The 16,103-nt window shown below is 38.0% G+C and overlaps 1 protein-coding gene across 4 annotated transcripts in view; it reads right to left on the minus strand.

The window, feature by feature from the left end:
- The window catches only part of CBFB (core-binding factor subunit beta), a 55,498-nt gene that overhangs the window by 20,312 nt on the left and 19,083 nt on the right, over positions 1 to 16,103 (minus strand). For 3 of the 4 annotated variants that reach the window (XM_037041567.1, XM_037041565.1, XM_037041566.1), the window contains one exon: positions 1,921 to 2,037. The exons of the other annotated variant lie outside the window; for it this stretch is intronic. In XM_037041567.1, coding sequence (XP_036897462.1) covers positions 1,921 to 2,037 — 117 coding nt within the window. The remainder of the gene's footprint in view (positions 1 to 1,920; positions 2,038 to 16,103) is intronic. 4 annotated transcript variants of the gene reach the window in all.

The raw sequence follows: 16,103 nt of genomic DNA on the forward strand, positions 1-16,103 counted from the left end.
TGCCTCTCACATACCCACAACTGGGGACCTAGCCCACCACTCAGGCATGTGTCCTTACTGGGAATTGAACTGGCAACCTCCTGGTTCACAGGCCTACACTCAATACACTAAGCCACACCAGTCAGGGACACACAATTTAATTTTTTAAAATGGAATTTTACCTTCTGTTTATGTCTTAGCTTACTTGGTGCCTCAGTTATCTGTTAGAGACTTTTGTTCTTATATGGCAGAGACAGAATTATTAAAATCTCTTAACATGAAGGCCCTACTCTTATGACTTTAACCTTAATTACTCCCATAAAGTCCCTATCTCCAAATATAGTACATTGGGGGGTTGGAGCTTCAAGGTATGAGTTATGGGGGAAAACTACATGCAGTCAATAGCAGCTGTAAGTGGTGGGGCCAGGATTCACAATTATATGACTATGAAGCTCCTACTCTTAATTTCTATATTCACTGCCTCTTTACATATGATTTTGGAATGGGGAAAGCCACAGAGAAGTTCCAACTGCTGACTGGATGGTTGGGATTCCCTGCTTTGAAATTTTTTAATTATGTAAAGCCTATTATTATGGTGACAAAGCTCAGTTTGTGGGCTGGGGCAACAAGGCTTAAAAAATTCTAAGTATGGAAAATGTTGTAGGTTAAATTAATTTTTTACCTATCATTCTAATAAAATATTTCAGTTTTAGAAGTTAACCCAATCAGAAACTTTCCCGAGCGTAAGTTCAACCAGTTGCATCACTATTTTTTGTTTGTTTAGTGACTTGCCTGGACTAATTCTGTAGAATCTTGTTTCCCCAGCAGTGTGCAGCCCCTGATGTCACTGCTTAGTTTTGTTTTCTTTAAAGCCTTGCTTTCTAAGAGTTGCCCTTGGTCAGCCATGACTGGTCAGAGGTTTTGCTTAAACACTTAGAGCCAACAGGCTTCCATCCTTTGTCACTGGATCTCTGTGTGGCTTGGGGGAATCTTGTTAAGGTGCAGGGAACTTATCAGTCTACCTGTATTTAGCTGGGAATTACCATCTTGCAAAGGCCTTCTTTGTTCTCTCCTGAACATGCATGGTCTTATATATGCACACAGCCTTCTAGACCTTGAGGGGTAGTAGGACCCACTTTAGCTACCTCTTTCCCTCGATCTCCCTGATAAATTTCTGGCTAAGCTGCCATTTTGTTGCTTCCTGCAACACCAGCTTTCCTGGATTGTTTGCCAGAGACCTCTACTGTTTTTGAGAACCTGGGCATGAATTCTTCCGAGCATTTTTCTAAACAAAGTCAGCTCTCTCTGATAACAGAAGAGAGTTGCAGGCCCTCACGGCTCACCCTGCCTGCCAAGGGTAGAACTCAAGGGACTAGAGTTGAGGGAAAAGATGGGAACAGCTCCTGACTAAAACGACAGACTACCATTCTTGTTACTGAAATTCAGTAGCTTCTTTTGAATAAATGCCTCTCAATTTATGTCCTTTGGTTAATGTCCAGAGACCTTAAATGGCTTTTCTGTTATGTTTTGTTTTTTGACAATTTTGTCCAGATTAATTGTTGCTTTTGGGGAAGAGGTTTTGCCAAGTTCCTCACTCTGCCATTTCAAAAATACTGCTCCTACATTTTACTGAACTGTTTTTTTCTTTTTCATAATGCTCTAAAGATGTAGAACAAATATTAAACAGAACCATTTACTGGATTTTGACGTGGCCTACTGAGCAGATCAAGGTAATCAAATGAAATTTAGAACCGAGGAAAAAAACTTACCTAAAACCAGGACCAGAATTTGGCTTTTGACATCTTTAGAATTTCCCAATATTACTTGAACACAAGACTTTCTATACTTACTCTTAAAAGACTGGGTAAAACAGATCCCTGGGCAAAGGCAATATTAGGGATAAATAGAGGGACCACGTTCTTAAGCCTGAAGTCGCCCTACCTGGGCTCGTTCCTCATCAAATTCCAGGCAGCCCATACCATCCAGTCTCTGGAGATCAATCCAGCCTTTCCAGATAACACAAACTCCATTCAGAATCATGGGAGCCTTCAAATACACCTAAGACACAGAAAAGAAGGATGAAAACCAATAAGCCATCAGACACATGAAAAACAAAGAACAAAGTTATTTATGAAAACTGTGGTTTTCTTAGGAAATAAAGAAATAAATAAAATGATTATAAAATTAAGAATTACAGGAAAGTATATAAACTACAGCCTCTGACAGATCAATTAAATTAATCTGTTTACCAGGATTTTGTTTCTAGTTACAATTCTTTCAGGTTATCTGTAAAAACTTCTGTAAAACTTCTTTTATTTAAAGAATAAGTTTCTTTAAAAAATTTAAAATTTGTGTTACTTATTGTCTATAATTACATAAAATCAGTAAGACAGCTTCTCATTATGAGGAAAAAGCTGGAAACACTAACTTTTCCTTTACTCAATTTCTTCAACAAAAAAATCTTGGGGAATTCTTGTTTTTAAGAGAGGTTTAATAAGAATAATTGACTATCAATAATTAACATGGCAGAAAAGTTTCAAAACAGCTGTAAAATAAAACCTATAGGATTTACGCCTTTTCAATACATTATTTATGTCATTCCCCTCCACTATGAAACACAACCATTTTTCCTGTTAAGGACTCCAATCAACCATGCTGGACCAATTTCTACTTACATTTAAAAACAAGCCAAAAACATGAAGCTCCATGTCTCCTCCCATTTGGACCAAGGGAAATAGTCTACAGTTATAGCTGAAACCGTTTAACCACACATTTCCTTCTGTTCTGATAAGTGCTCATTCCCTTCTACATTGTAAACTTAAAATGCCACTGACATTTATACCTAAGTCAAACAAATGACTATGAACTCATATTTGACATCTCACTAAACCTAAAAAAGTACCCATCTATATACTGCTTTTCATCAATATACCTTGACTTACCACATCTTCTAATCATGATTTCACCTACTCTTTCTAATGGGGAGAGTGCAACATAGTAAGGAGTATAACATTTCACTTACCAATGTGCATTATTTTAAATTTTCATACTAATCATAAAGAGAATTCTTCTAGTGGCAGAGAAAGGTCAACTTCATGTCAGATTCTACATTCATCAGCAAGTTTATAATTTTTAGAATCAAAGATTCCATAGGAGTAGTTTATGCATATTAACTTCATAGCCAAAAATATTTTCCTTAAGAAATTATTAGATTTTTTAAAGACCCATTTATTTTTTGGGGGGGGTGGGGAGTTGTCAAATGGTCTTTAATTGAAATATTTTCCTTTGGCCCTGGCTGGTGTAGCTCAGTAGATTGAGCGCAGGCCTGAGAACCACATGATCGTGGTTCAATTCCCAGTCAGGGCACATGCCTGGGTTGCAGGCCAGTTCCCAGCAGGGGACTCATGAGAGGCAACCATACATTGATATTTCCCTCTCTCCTTCCCTTCCCCTCTAAAGGTAAATAAATAAAATCTTTAAAAAAAAAAGAAATATTTTCCTTTGTAGTTCTCAGCATATGGGCTGCCAAAGCAAGCACTCCTATGTAGTTCTTCACTAGCTGGGCCTTCCACTGCACCACTGTTGATATCATCTACAACGTCAGGAGGATGGCAGCCATCAATAGAGCAGCCCATAGACTGGGCAGTCCCTTAAGATCTCTTTAATGGTTCCAGAGAGTTCTCTAGATAAAGATTGATGCTGCATCTGTTGGGCAATGTTGACAAACTCATCAAAAGTGGTATTTCCACTGTTCTTAATGTCTTTTGCTTCTTTCTGTCTCTCTGAGGGCTTTGATGATCAGGGCACAGGCAGAAGGTATGATGTGGGTCTGTCTGTTCTGAATGGCCAGTTTCACCGTAATCCTCAGACCTTTCCAAACACCAGTTGCTTTGGTGATAGCACCACCAACCTTTTTCAGAAACAGACCCAGGGGGCAGATCTTGGGAGCTAGGGCAGATAACACACCAACTCCCCCACCAGTATACCTCACGTGCACAATTTTGATCTCACTAGGGTCCAGCTTTGGCAGCATAGTAGAGGCAGCTGGTGTTAGATGAACCCCGATTCGGGACAACAGAAGAAAGATGCACCTAGGCCTCCTCTGAGCCAAAAGCCAATACTTCTTTAAAAAGTAGGAAAAAATAAAAAGTATAATATATATATTTGAATATGCCATTACAGTTGTCCCAATTTTCTCCTTTTTGCTCCCCTCCACCCACTGACCCCTCTTCCCTCCAGCAATACCCCCACCTTAGTTCATGTCCATGGGTCATGCATATAAGTTACTTGGCTTCTCCATTTCTTATACTGTTCTTAACCTCCTATCTATTTTGTACCTACCAATTCTGCTTCTTAGTCCCTGCACCTTTTCTTCCATTTCTCCCTTCCCCCTCCCTGCAGCTAATGCTCCAAATGATCTCCATATCTACAATTCTATTCCTGTTCTGCTTGTTTGTTTAGTTTTTAAGATTCAGTTGTTGATACTCATGAATTTGTTGCCATTTTAATGTTCATGGTTTTGATCTTCTTTTTCTTATATAGTTCCCTTTAACATTTCATATAATAATGGCTTGATGATGATGAACTCCTTTAGCTTTAACTTGTCTGAGAAGCACTTTATTGCCCCTCCATTCTAAATGATAGCTTTACTGGATAGAGTAATCTAGGTTGTAGGTCCTTGCTTCTTCTCATCACTTTGAATATTTCTTGCCAGTCCCTTCTTGCCTGCAAAGTTTCTTTTGAGAAATCAGCTGACAGTCTTACAGGAACTCCTTTGTAGGTAGCTCTCTGCTTTTCCCTTGTTGCTTTTAACAGTCTCTCTTCATCTTTATCCTTTGGCATTTTCAATTATGATGTGTCTTGGTGTAGTCTTCTTTGGGTCCAACTTGTTTGGTACTCTGTGTTCCTGGACTTGTATGTCTATTTTCCTGGCCAACTTAGGGAAGTTTTCTTTCACTATTTTTTTTCAACTAAGTTTTCAATTTCTTGCTCTTCCTCTCCTCCTCTGGCACCCCCATGATTTAAATGTTGGTATGTTTGGAGATGTCCCAGAGGGTCCCCATACTATCCTTATTTTAATTCTTTTTCCTTCTTGCTGTTCTGGTTGAATGTTTACTTATGTTCCAAACTGTTTATTTGAATCCTGGATTCTTCCCCTCCACTGATGGTTCCTGTAGATTTTTTATTCACTTAGTGTAACCTTCATTTCTTCTTTTATGTTGTTGCCATACTTTTCTTTGAGCATCCTGATCACCAGTGTTTTGAACCCTGCCTCTTACAGGTTGGTTATCTCTGTTTTCATTTAGTTCTTTTTCTGGTGTTGTGTTCTGTTCTTTCATTTGGGCCATATTTCTTTGTCTCAATTTTGGCAGCTTCCCTATCTTAGTAGCATGACCTACTGTAGAAAAGGCACCTGTAAATTATGTGGGGCAGAGCCTTACGTAACTGCCAGGGTGGAGCAACAGACTTCTATGCCATGTGGATCTGTGTAGGAGGAGGGCTTGGAGAGGGGACATTGCTGCTGCCTGGCCTCTGACGGTTTACCTGGCACTCAACCCGTTTCCAGGCACTCTACCTTTTTCCCATATGCGACTGGCACCCCCTTCCAGCTGCTGCCCTAGTGGTGAATCCCAGAGTGGGTGGGTTTGTGTATGTTCTAAGTCCATGTGGGCCCTTTAAGCTGAAAAATCCAGCAGTTTCTTCCACTCCCCCAACCCCCTCTAGTTTTTACAGCCAGAAGCTATGGTAATTTATTTTCCTGGAACTGGAACCCTGGGCTGCGTGGTGCGGTCTGGGGCTGGGGTCGCTTACTCCCAAGGTATCCCTCCTGATTTTCATCTGCCATGTGAACGTGAGATCTTCAGTTCCGCCCACCGGTGCATCTCTGTGCCTCTCCATGACTCTGCCCCTCCTACCCACCTGGGATGAATGTGGCCTCTTTAAATTCTCAGTTGTTGGACTTCCATACAGCTCGATTTTCGGATGTTACTTGTTTTGAAATCTAGTTGTAGTTCTTTCTATGGTTACATAAGGAGGCAAAGCATGTCTACCTACACCTCCATCTTGACCAGAAGTCTATTACTTCTTTATAAAAGTTCTCTCATGACAAAGAAAACCACTGATCCTTTTTAGGAAGTTCCTAAATGAATTCAGAAAATGGCTACAGTTCTTCACCAAGCCTAGTGTAGTGTGTAAAATTATACTTTAATATTTAGGTGATCCTCATGGTTTATTTAAATGTTCACATTCAAGTAAATAAAATTTTATATGTAGATTTTCAAAGTAAATGTTTGCCACTTTCCTACATTCATGAATACCAAACCTCAAAGTATGAAAAAAATAAAATTCTGTCTCTTACCAATTTAGCGTTTTGTAATATAATTCAATAATTTCATTTAAACACTAAGACATTTTTCACTGAAAATAATGATGTGCTACTTCGAACTATGAAAAGAAAACTTATTAAAATATGACCTAGGGATTAAATCCATTGTCCTAAGAACAATGAAATATTTATTCAAAATGAATTCTATAAAACCTTTTAAAGTGAGTAAATAGGTTAAACTAATTATATACAAAAACAACAAAAAAGGCTTATCTTTCCAAAACTAAAATAACAGAGAATGTTTGAGACTTCACAGAAATTAAGTGACTATAGCCTCGTCTTTCAGAAATGAGGTAAAAGTACTACACAATTTTTTAATCGGCTCAAGCTCTAAATATCAGTATTTATGATGATATAGTCGATCTAAATTACACAATACCACTTAATGTTCACAATCTGTAGCTTTAAATTCCGTATCACTATAGCAGTAAAGCTACAGAAAAACTGCCTGTTCTTCTATAATACTACATATTTATAGAAGTTCAGTGTTTTAGCTCCTAGGTAGCTGGGCACAGGATAGAAACTGTAGGTACAAAGGGATAGCAGAGAGAATTCCCTTTTCTTTAGTGGTTCTAAAAGATAATTTCAAGATAATTAAAACAGAATAACTATAGATTTGCAATCCACACCATCCAAATCAGTACTGAGCCATAAAATCAATATACACAGAAACCAAGTGTCAAACTACTGAAAAAAGCGAAAAGCTGATATTTCACTCTGCAGAAAAACATTTTAATTTAAGAATATTTCTCTTCTTTGTAGCAAACCGTTACATCTTAAACACTGTGACACTAGTCTATGAAACTGAAGTATCAGGGAAAACAGTAAGAGAGATTGGTCAGCACCTCTCAGGCCCCCAGTAAATATCTGAATAATGATTACTAAAGAGCAAAAATATAGCTGGAATTTATTTTTCCCTTGTATCTTACCTATAATTTTAATTTGAAAAGATCCACCCACTCAAAATGTTTATTACCTGTCATTTTGTACAGGATATTATAGGAGCAGTGGGAATCTATAATGAATTTAAAAAAGATTGATATACCACCACCCAAAAAAGACACCAACATCAGTTAAAGTCTTTAATGAGGAGAGCTGAATACATAAAAGAACTGTAAAAATTAAAACTGAATTCACTCATTCTATTTAAGCAGAACTCGACCCCTGAAGTTAACAGAATGTACCACTGATAATAAAAATGTAAGAAGCTGAATCTAGCAGCTTTGTAACCTCCTTTTAAAGATTGCAGTTATAACAAAATTGCATATAAATATGACTAGGGTATACTGTTTGAAGATTATCAACCTGAAAAACCCAAAATATTCAACTGAAAAACCAATTGCTGAACTCAGTGGTAGCTGGTTATAAAACAACACACAAAAACCAACAACTTTTTAATATCACAATAGTAATAATTTAGTACCTAAAATCAAAACTTATTTTAAAACAGCAATAGAAGTATCAACTACTAAGAATAAATTTAATAAAAACCATGTAGGTTCTCTGAGAAGAAAATACTTAATTTTTGAAACATAAAAAAGATTTGAATAATTAGTGAGATGTCGTCGTGGTCTTGAATAATGAGAATACAAATGCCAATTTCCTCCGAAGTAGGTGGTTACGTTGTGCACGTGAGCCCCGCAGAGTTGGGAGGCACCAACCGCCAGTCAGGGAGGAGGCCTCAGCCCCTCAGCACCTGTATGTGGCAGAGCCGGTGTGAGACGAAGAGAATCCTTCCCTGCCACTGGGATAATCAAGAGTCTGGGCTGGACATCTGAGCACATACTGAGACAGTGAGGAGCCAGGCGCAAAGCACAGACTATGGCACTGAAACGGACTGATAAGGAACTTACTGATTTGGCCCGTGACCTTCTAGCACTAGCACAATGTTCTGTAAGCCTAGATGGGGATAACATGTTTCATTGGCAAGCCACAATAATGGGACCTAGTGACAGCCCATTCGAGGCGGTGTATTCTTCTTAACAATTCATTTTCCTACAGACTACCCCTTCAAACAACCTAAGGCTTTATTTATTACAAGAATTTATCATCCAAATATTAACAATAATGGCAGCATTTGTCTCGATATCCTGAGATCACAGTGGTCTTCTGCTTTAACTACCTATAAAGTTCTTTTATTCATTTTTTTCGCTGCTATGCGATCCAAACCCATATGACCCACTAGTGCCAGAGATTGTATGAATCTATCCGAAAGTAATTCTTACTTAGAAATAAGTCTACAGTTCAAACAAAAGAATCAGACAATCCAAGAAAATATTAGGAAAGAGTAATTTTCTGCCCTTTCAGATATTAAATCATGTAACAAGGCAATCAGTACGTATGTAGTAAGGCTATGGCAGTCAGAAACAACTTAATGGGGACTTCCGCCAAGATGGAGGCATAGGTGGAAACACTGTGCCTTCTCCCACAACCAAGTTTGAATACAACAAAGGTTTGGAGAACAAAGACACAGCCACAAAACAGATAATTGAATTATACGGAAGTCCGACAACCACTAACCATTCAACGGGGATGGTAATGGGTGGAGCGGGCAGCGGAGCAGGGTCGGGCAGAAAAGATCCCCAGACCCAGGCGCGCAAGTGGCCCGGACCCAGTCAGGGTGTGGGGCAGACTGACCAAGGTCGCACATTTGCGCACAGTGAGACGGACCACGCAGGCCCCAGGGGGCGAGGGCTGACGGCGGTGGCACACTCACGTGCAGTGGGACGAAATGCGTAGGCCCGGTGACGGTGGCAGCTGCCGCACCTGTGGGGGGCCGCCGCAGGAGACAGCAGATGGACGCCATTGCTCCTCTCTGATCCCGCCCCCACATACAGCGTCACAACCCAGCAACTGAGTTGCCCTGCTCTGGTGAACACCTAGGGCTCCGATCCTGCTACGGAACAGGCACAAACAGCCCAAAAGATGGCGCAAGAACAACTCAAAGTCCCAGAGCCGATAACTCTAAGCGACCGAGAAATTGCCAGCCTCTCAGATGCACAGTTCAAAATACTGGTCATCAGGATGCTCACAGAACTGCTTGATTATAGTCACAAATTAGAGGAACATATGAAGGCTAAACTAATTGAAATGAAGAGAGATGTCCAGGAAACCAATAGTGATGGAAAGGAAACTGGGACTCAAATCAATGGAATGGACCAGAAGGAAGAACAAAACATCCCACCAGAAAGGAATGAAGAAATGAGAATTCAAAAAAATGAGAGGCTTAGGAACCTCCAGGACATCTTTAAACGTTCCAACATCCGGATTATAGGGGTACCAGAAGGGGGAAAGAAACAGCCACGAGTGGAAAACTTATTTGAACAAATAATAAAGGAGAACTTCCCCAGTCTGGCAAAGGAAATAGACTTCCAAGAAATCCAGGAAAGCTCAGGGAGTGCCAAAGAAGTTGGACCCGAGAAGGAACACACCAAGGCACATCATAATTACATTAGCCAAGACCAAAATGAAGGAGAGAATCCTAGAAACAGCATGAGATAAGGGGACAGTCACCTACAAAGGAGTACCCNGGGGGGGAATAGAACAACTGTAATGGTATAATCAATAAAATATATTTTAAAAAATAAATAAATAAATTTATGGAATTCCAATGCATTGTAATAATAAAAACATGACTATCTTTAGAAAAAAAGAAACAACTTAATGGAATAAACAAAAATATCTTAAATTAAAACCAAGTATACAAGTATTTAATAAATGAAAAAGGCAACATTTCAAATTAATGGTAAAAGGGGATTTTATTTAACCAGTAAGATGGGAAAACTGGTTAGCCATTTAAAATAAAAATGAGTTTGTCACAAACTAATAATAAATGGCCAAATATGATAAAAAACTATCCACTAACAGCAACCAAACATTAAATTAAAATAAGATAACTATATCTAAACAAATATAAAAATAAAAAATAAGCCCTGCTCAGTGTGGTTCAGTTGGTTGGGCATCATCCTGAAAAGTGAAAGGTTGCAGATTTGACTCCAGGTCAGGGTACATGCCTGGCTTGAAAGTTTAGTCCCCAGTCAGGGCACAGGCAAAGCAACTGAAGTTTCTGTCTCATATCAATGTTGTTCTCCCTCTTCTTCTCCCTCCCTTGCCCTCTCTCTAAAAATAAATAAAATCTTAAAAAGAAATTAGCCCTGGCTGGTGTGGCTCAGTGGATTGAGTGCTGGCCTGTGAACCAAAAGGTCACTGGTTCTATTCCTAGTCAGGGCACATGCCTGGGTTTCAGGCCAGGTCCCACATTTGGGGGCATGCAAGAAGCAACCACATATCGATGTTTCTCTCCATCTCTTTCTCCCTCCCTTTCATTCTCTAAAAATAACTAAATAAAATCTTTAAAAAGTAAAAATTAAGAAAATAATAATAAAAAGAATTTAATAATGTCTAGGAGGAGGAAAACCAGGTTCTACTATATTGTGAGAAGAGTATAAACTGGCTAACAATTCTGGGAAGGTATTTTTGGCAGTAAGTGTGAATATTCCTTTGACCCAGCAATGTCATGTCTATGAATGTACCTTAAAATTTAATCAAAGATGTACATAAAATATTTGATCACAAAAATGTTCACTCTTAAGGGTTTTTTAATAATGGCAAAAGATTAGAAATAATTTAGTGCCCAACATCTTATTGTTTTTCAAAGTTAACGAATCAGCACTATATGTTAAACAAGGTGTCTTTAAACAGAAACACACATTAAAACAGTACTGACTGATTGGCTGAGGAAGATACTGTGACCAGATGCTTGCGGGAACCTAATTCTGTATTTCCCTGGAAGCAGCTGTTCAGTGTTTGCTAATTCAGGTCTGCGGTGAATTTGTAGAAGATAACTGCCATAAAAAAACAAGAATCAATTCCCCAAAAAAGAAGGAACAGTATCATTATACTTAACTCCAAGACAACATAGGAAGAGTGAAAACAAAATGTGCTTTGGAATCAAATAAAACCTGGTTTAAACTGTAGTTCTATCAGTGTGACTGATACAAATTTAAGTTTGATAGTAAGGCTCAGATTCCTTCACATATGAAACCAGGGCCAAATAATGCCTCTTTCATAGATGAGAGTAAAAATTAAGTCAATGTACACAAAATTTATGAAACATATAGATTAATACAGAAACAGTGATTGCTTACACACACATATTTCCACCAATGTTTTATATAGTAACTTCTTTCCAAGGGAAAGATCCATTTATTCAGGACAAAGAACAGTTATTCCCACCAATAATCCAGCAGGTAAGCAGTGACACTGAGATGATCATAGGCACCAAGGAAAACAAGATATTCCATTAAGGAAGACTGTATCCTGACTTTTAGTTGTTATTTCTGTAGTCTATTTTAACAGATGCTTTTAGAAGATACTTGGTTCTGACTCATCCTCCTTTAGCCAGATGCTCCTCCCATTCATAAGTGCACGGTCAGCTGCTCCCCCGTTGGGTAATGACTAGTCAGCCTTTCAATCTTGTTTGCCTCTGAATCACAATTGGGTTGCATGTAAGTGTAAAAAATAGCTTCTCCTCTAGTGATTTAATGCAATTAACTGACCAATGTACTTCCCACAGTTCAAAAATCATAATGCAAATACAGAATATTCCTGAAACTTAATAGATTATGTGTGTGTATCTACATGTACACACCTACCCAATAAATGGATGTGTTAACCAAACAGAAAAGCCCCTCCTAAAATTCATATGGAATTTCAAGGGACCTTGAATAACCAAAACAATCTTGAAAACTTGAGGACTCACACTTTCTGATTTCAAAACTTCTTGAGCTTTCCACTCTGACAGAGATCTTTGTGAACATGGTGAACCTGCCAGACTTTCTGTAAGAAGTGTGGCAAGCACCAACGCAGCAAAGTAACACAGTACAAGGGCAAGGATTCTCTGTATGTGTAGGAAATGCGGCATTATGACAGGAAGCAGAGGTGCTACGGTGGGCAGACTAAGTCAATTTGCCACAAAAAGGTTAAAACTACAGAGATTCTGCTGAGGCCTGAATGTGTTGAACCCAACTGCAGGTCTAAAAGAGTGCTGGTCATTAAGAAATGCAAACATTTTGAACCAGGGGGGATAAGAAAAGAAAGGTCCAAGTGATCCAGTTCTAAGCTTCATATTTTGTTTAATTATGTGATAATAATATCTTTAGGATATGTATGTTCCATGTGGTTGCAATTGGTGTTTGAAAGGGAAGTAAACTAGTGTTATCAATAAAATGCCCCTTGTGGGGAAATTTATACTAAAAACAAAAACAACAACAACAACAAAAACTTACTACAAAGCTACATGATCAAAGCAGTGTAGTATTACCATAAAGACAAAATACAGACCAATGAAACAGAATAGAAAGCCCAGAAATAAAACCTCACATACATGGTCAAATGACTTTTGTCAAAGGTACCAAGACTACTCAATGGACAAAGGACAGTCTTTTCAACAATTGGTAGTGGGAAAGTAGATTTGCACATCAAAAAGAATAAAAGAGCCTTATCTAATACTGTATTAAAATATTAACTCAAAATGAATCAAAGACCTAAAACTATAAAGCTTTTAGAAGCAAACATAGGGTAAAAGCTTCATGACATTGGATGTGACAATGATTTCTTGTTGCTAATACCAAAGACAAGTAAAATTTAAAAAATAATTAGATGTTATGAAATTTTTAAAATTTTATGCAACAAGACACTAACAGAGTTAAAAAGGCAACCCACAGAGTGGGAGAAAATGTGTGCAAATCATTTACGCATTAAGGGATTAATATTCAAAACTAATAAAGAGAACTCCTCGAATGACAAAAAACTAAATTTAAAAAATGGGAAAAGGACTTGAATAGACATTTTTCCAAAGATATATAAATAACCAACAAGCACATGAGAGATGCTTATCACACCCTGAACAGTGTGGCTCAGTTGTCTGAAACATAAACCAAAAGGTCACAGGTTCAATTTCTGGTCAGGGCACATGCTGAGCTTGTGGGTTCGGCCTCCAGTAGGGACACGTACATTGGCAAAATAACAGATGATGTTTCTCTCTCCTTACCTTCCCCTCACTCTAAAAATCAACAAGCATGTCTTCAGGTGAGGATTAAAAAAAAAAAATCAGCCCTGGCTGGTATGGCTCAGTGGACTGAGTGCCGGCCTGCAAACCAAGGGGTCGCCAGTTCGAATCCCAGTCAGGGCACATGTCTGCATTGTGGGCAAGCAAGCGGCAACCACACATGGATGTTTCTCCCTCCCCCTCCATTCCTCTGTCTATAAATAAACAAACAAACAAATAAATATCATTTAAAAATGTTTATCACTAATTACTAGGGAAACAAAAAATGCAAACCATCAGGATGGCTACTATAAAAAACAGAAACAGCAGGTGTTAGCAAGGATGAGAAATTAGAACTGCCCTCCCAAAAAAGAGAAATTAGAACCCTTGTGCACTGCTCGTAGGAATCTAAAAGAGTACAGCCACTTCAGAAAACATTATGGCAGTTACTCAGAAAGTTGAAAACATTTTTACTATATGATCCACTTCTGGCTATATATCCAAAAGAAGTGAAGGCAGAGTCTCAAAGACATATTTGTGCACCCATGTCGATAGCAGCATTACTCACAATAGCTAAAACATGGAAATGACCCATGTCCACCAGCAGATGAAGAGACAGGCAAAATGTGGCATATGCATAAAATTGATTATATTACTCAGCCTTTAAAGGAAGAAAATAGTGCAATATGTTACACTGAGGGCATTATGCTAAATGAAATAAGCCAGTCATAAAGGCAAACTGTATGGTTCCATTTGCACAACGTACTTCGAATAGCCAAAATTCTAGACAGAAAGTAGAATGGTAAATGCCATGGGTTGGGGGAGGAAGGGAATGGGGAATCATTATTTAATAGGTATAGAATTTCAGTTTGACAACATGAAGAATTATAAAGAAAGTCCTCTGAAAACAAAGTAGGTCAAGGTGAGCCTAGAATCAGAAAATACAGAGCAGCCCACTCCCTCTGACCATTATTTCCTCCAGATCGCCAGTATACTGTGAACACTGGCTCACGCTGTGCCAGATACCCCAACTCCAATGTGAGCCTCAGTTTTTGCACAACCCGCACAACCCACTCATGACTCAGATCACCAACCTCCCCAGAAGGGCTTTGAAGAACTCGCAGGGAAGGTGAACCCAGACTTGACTCAGAATCTCTTTAGCTCATTCTCTAGGAGCTTTCATCTTAAAAGGACACTATAATCCTTCATTTACACTGCCATGAAGTTTGTGCTCGCTGTATACAGTTTTCCAAAACTAAACAATGCATGGTTTAGAGATATATGCATAGAAAATAAAATGACAAAGAAAAGCAAGGAAATAATAAATATATCAGTGAGCACAGTGGTGTGTGTGTGTATGTATGCAGTGGGTAATAGGACTGTGGAGCTTTCTAAGGCATCAGTGTCCAACAGAACTACAATGTGAACCACAAATGCAAGTCACATGTGTAGAATGTCAATATTCTAGCAGGCATAATTAAGAAACGAAACAGAAAAAAACAGGTAAATTAATTATATTAATATTACTTAACCAAATATATCTAAATAATTATTTCAACATGTAATCAATATAAAAATTATTAAGATAGTATTATTTTTTGTGCTTAGTTTTCAAAATCTGGTATGTACTTTTTCACATACAGCACGTCAATTCAGACTAGTGGCATGTATGTCTAGTAGCTACCACATTAGAATCACAATTCTAATGTAGTAGAACTATTGTATCTTAGCAGGTACACAGATTTTTTTCCTTGTTATTCCTAAAACTATATTTATGTTTTTATCTACTCTTTATTTGTAAGATATATTTAACAAATGAAAAGATGACTAGCATTTAAAGAGGGAAGTGAATTAAACAATGAACATACTAAAAAAGTAAAAAAATAAGAACCAGCCAACCTAATTTAGGACATCTTATAGAGTATTACAAATGACTTAACAAAAACCACATCGTACCCCTGCTGGTGTGCCTTGGTGGATTGAGAATGCGCCTGTGAACCAAAAGGTTGCTGGTTCGATTCCCTGTCAGGTTATGTGCCTGGGCTCAGGTCAGGTCCCCAGTTAGGGGCGAGCAAGAGGCAACCAATCAATGTTTCTCTTACACATCAATTTTTCTCTCCTTCCCTTCTCCTCTCTTTGAAAATAAATATATAAAATACTTAAAATTAAATTATAAAATTCTTGTTTTCTTATTAAGATAAAAAGTAATGAAATAAAGTGGCAGATTTTATTATAATCCATTCCTGTCATCTCTGTATAAGCATTTTAAAAAATATATTATAGTGAACTTTACCAAATTACTAGCATAACATTAACACAAAAGAGTTGATTATGTGTAGTTTTCTGGAAGAGCAATTATCACTGCAAAGATTGCACTACAAGTCAGAAAATCAACACAAGTAAAGTTAAAGGTCAAAAGAAAAAAGATGAAAGTTAAAGGCTGTTTCAAAGTCAGCAAAATGGGGTCTAAAGAGATCATATTAAAATATTAATGGTTATTCACTTTAATGATAAGAGTAACTTGGTCGGCCAAAATAACTTAACATAGGGTTTTGGAGGATGGTATGTGAAGTTTCTGGCAACTCACCTAATAATTATTTATTAGCAGAAATGTACTATACTGCAAAGAACATATTCAGGTGAAAAAAAAAGACCTAGGTCTATCTAGGAAACAGGTTACATGACTGTCAA

This window comes from Sturnira hondurensis, unplaced genomic scaffold (assembly GCF_014824575.4).
Source record: "Sturnira hondurensis isolate 20B ecotype Veracruz unplaced genomic scaffold, ASM1482457v3 Scaffold0003090, whole genome shotgun sequence".
NCBI classification, from domain to species: Eukaryota; Metazoa; Chordata; class Mammalia; order Chiroptera; family Phyllostomidae; genus Sturnira; species Sturnira hondurensis.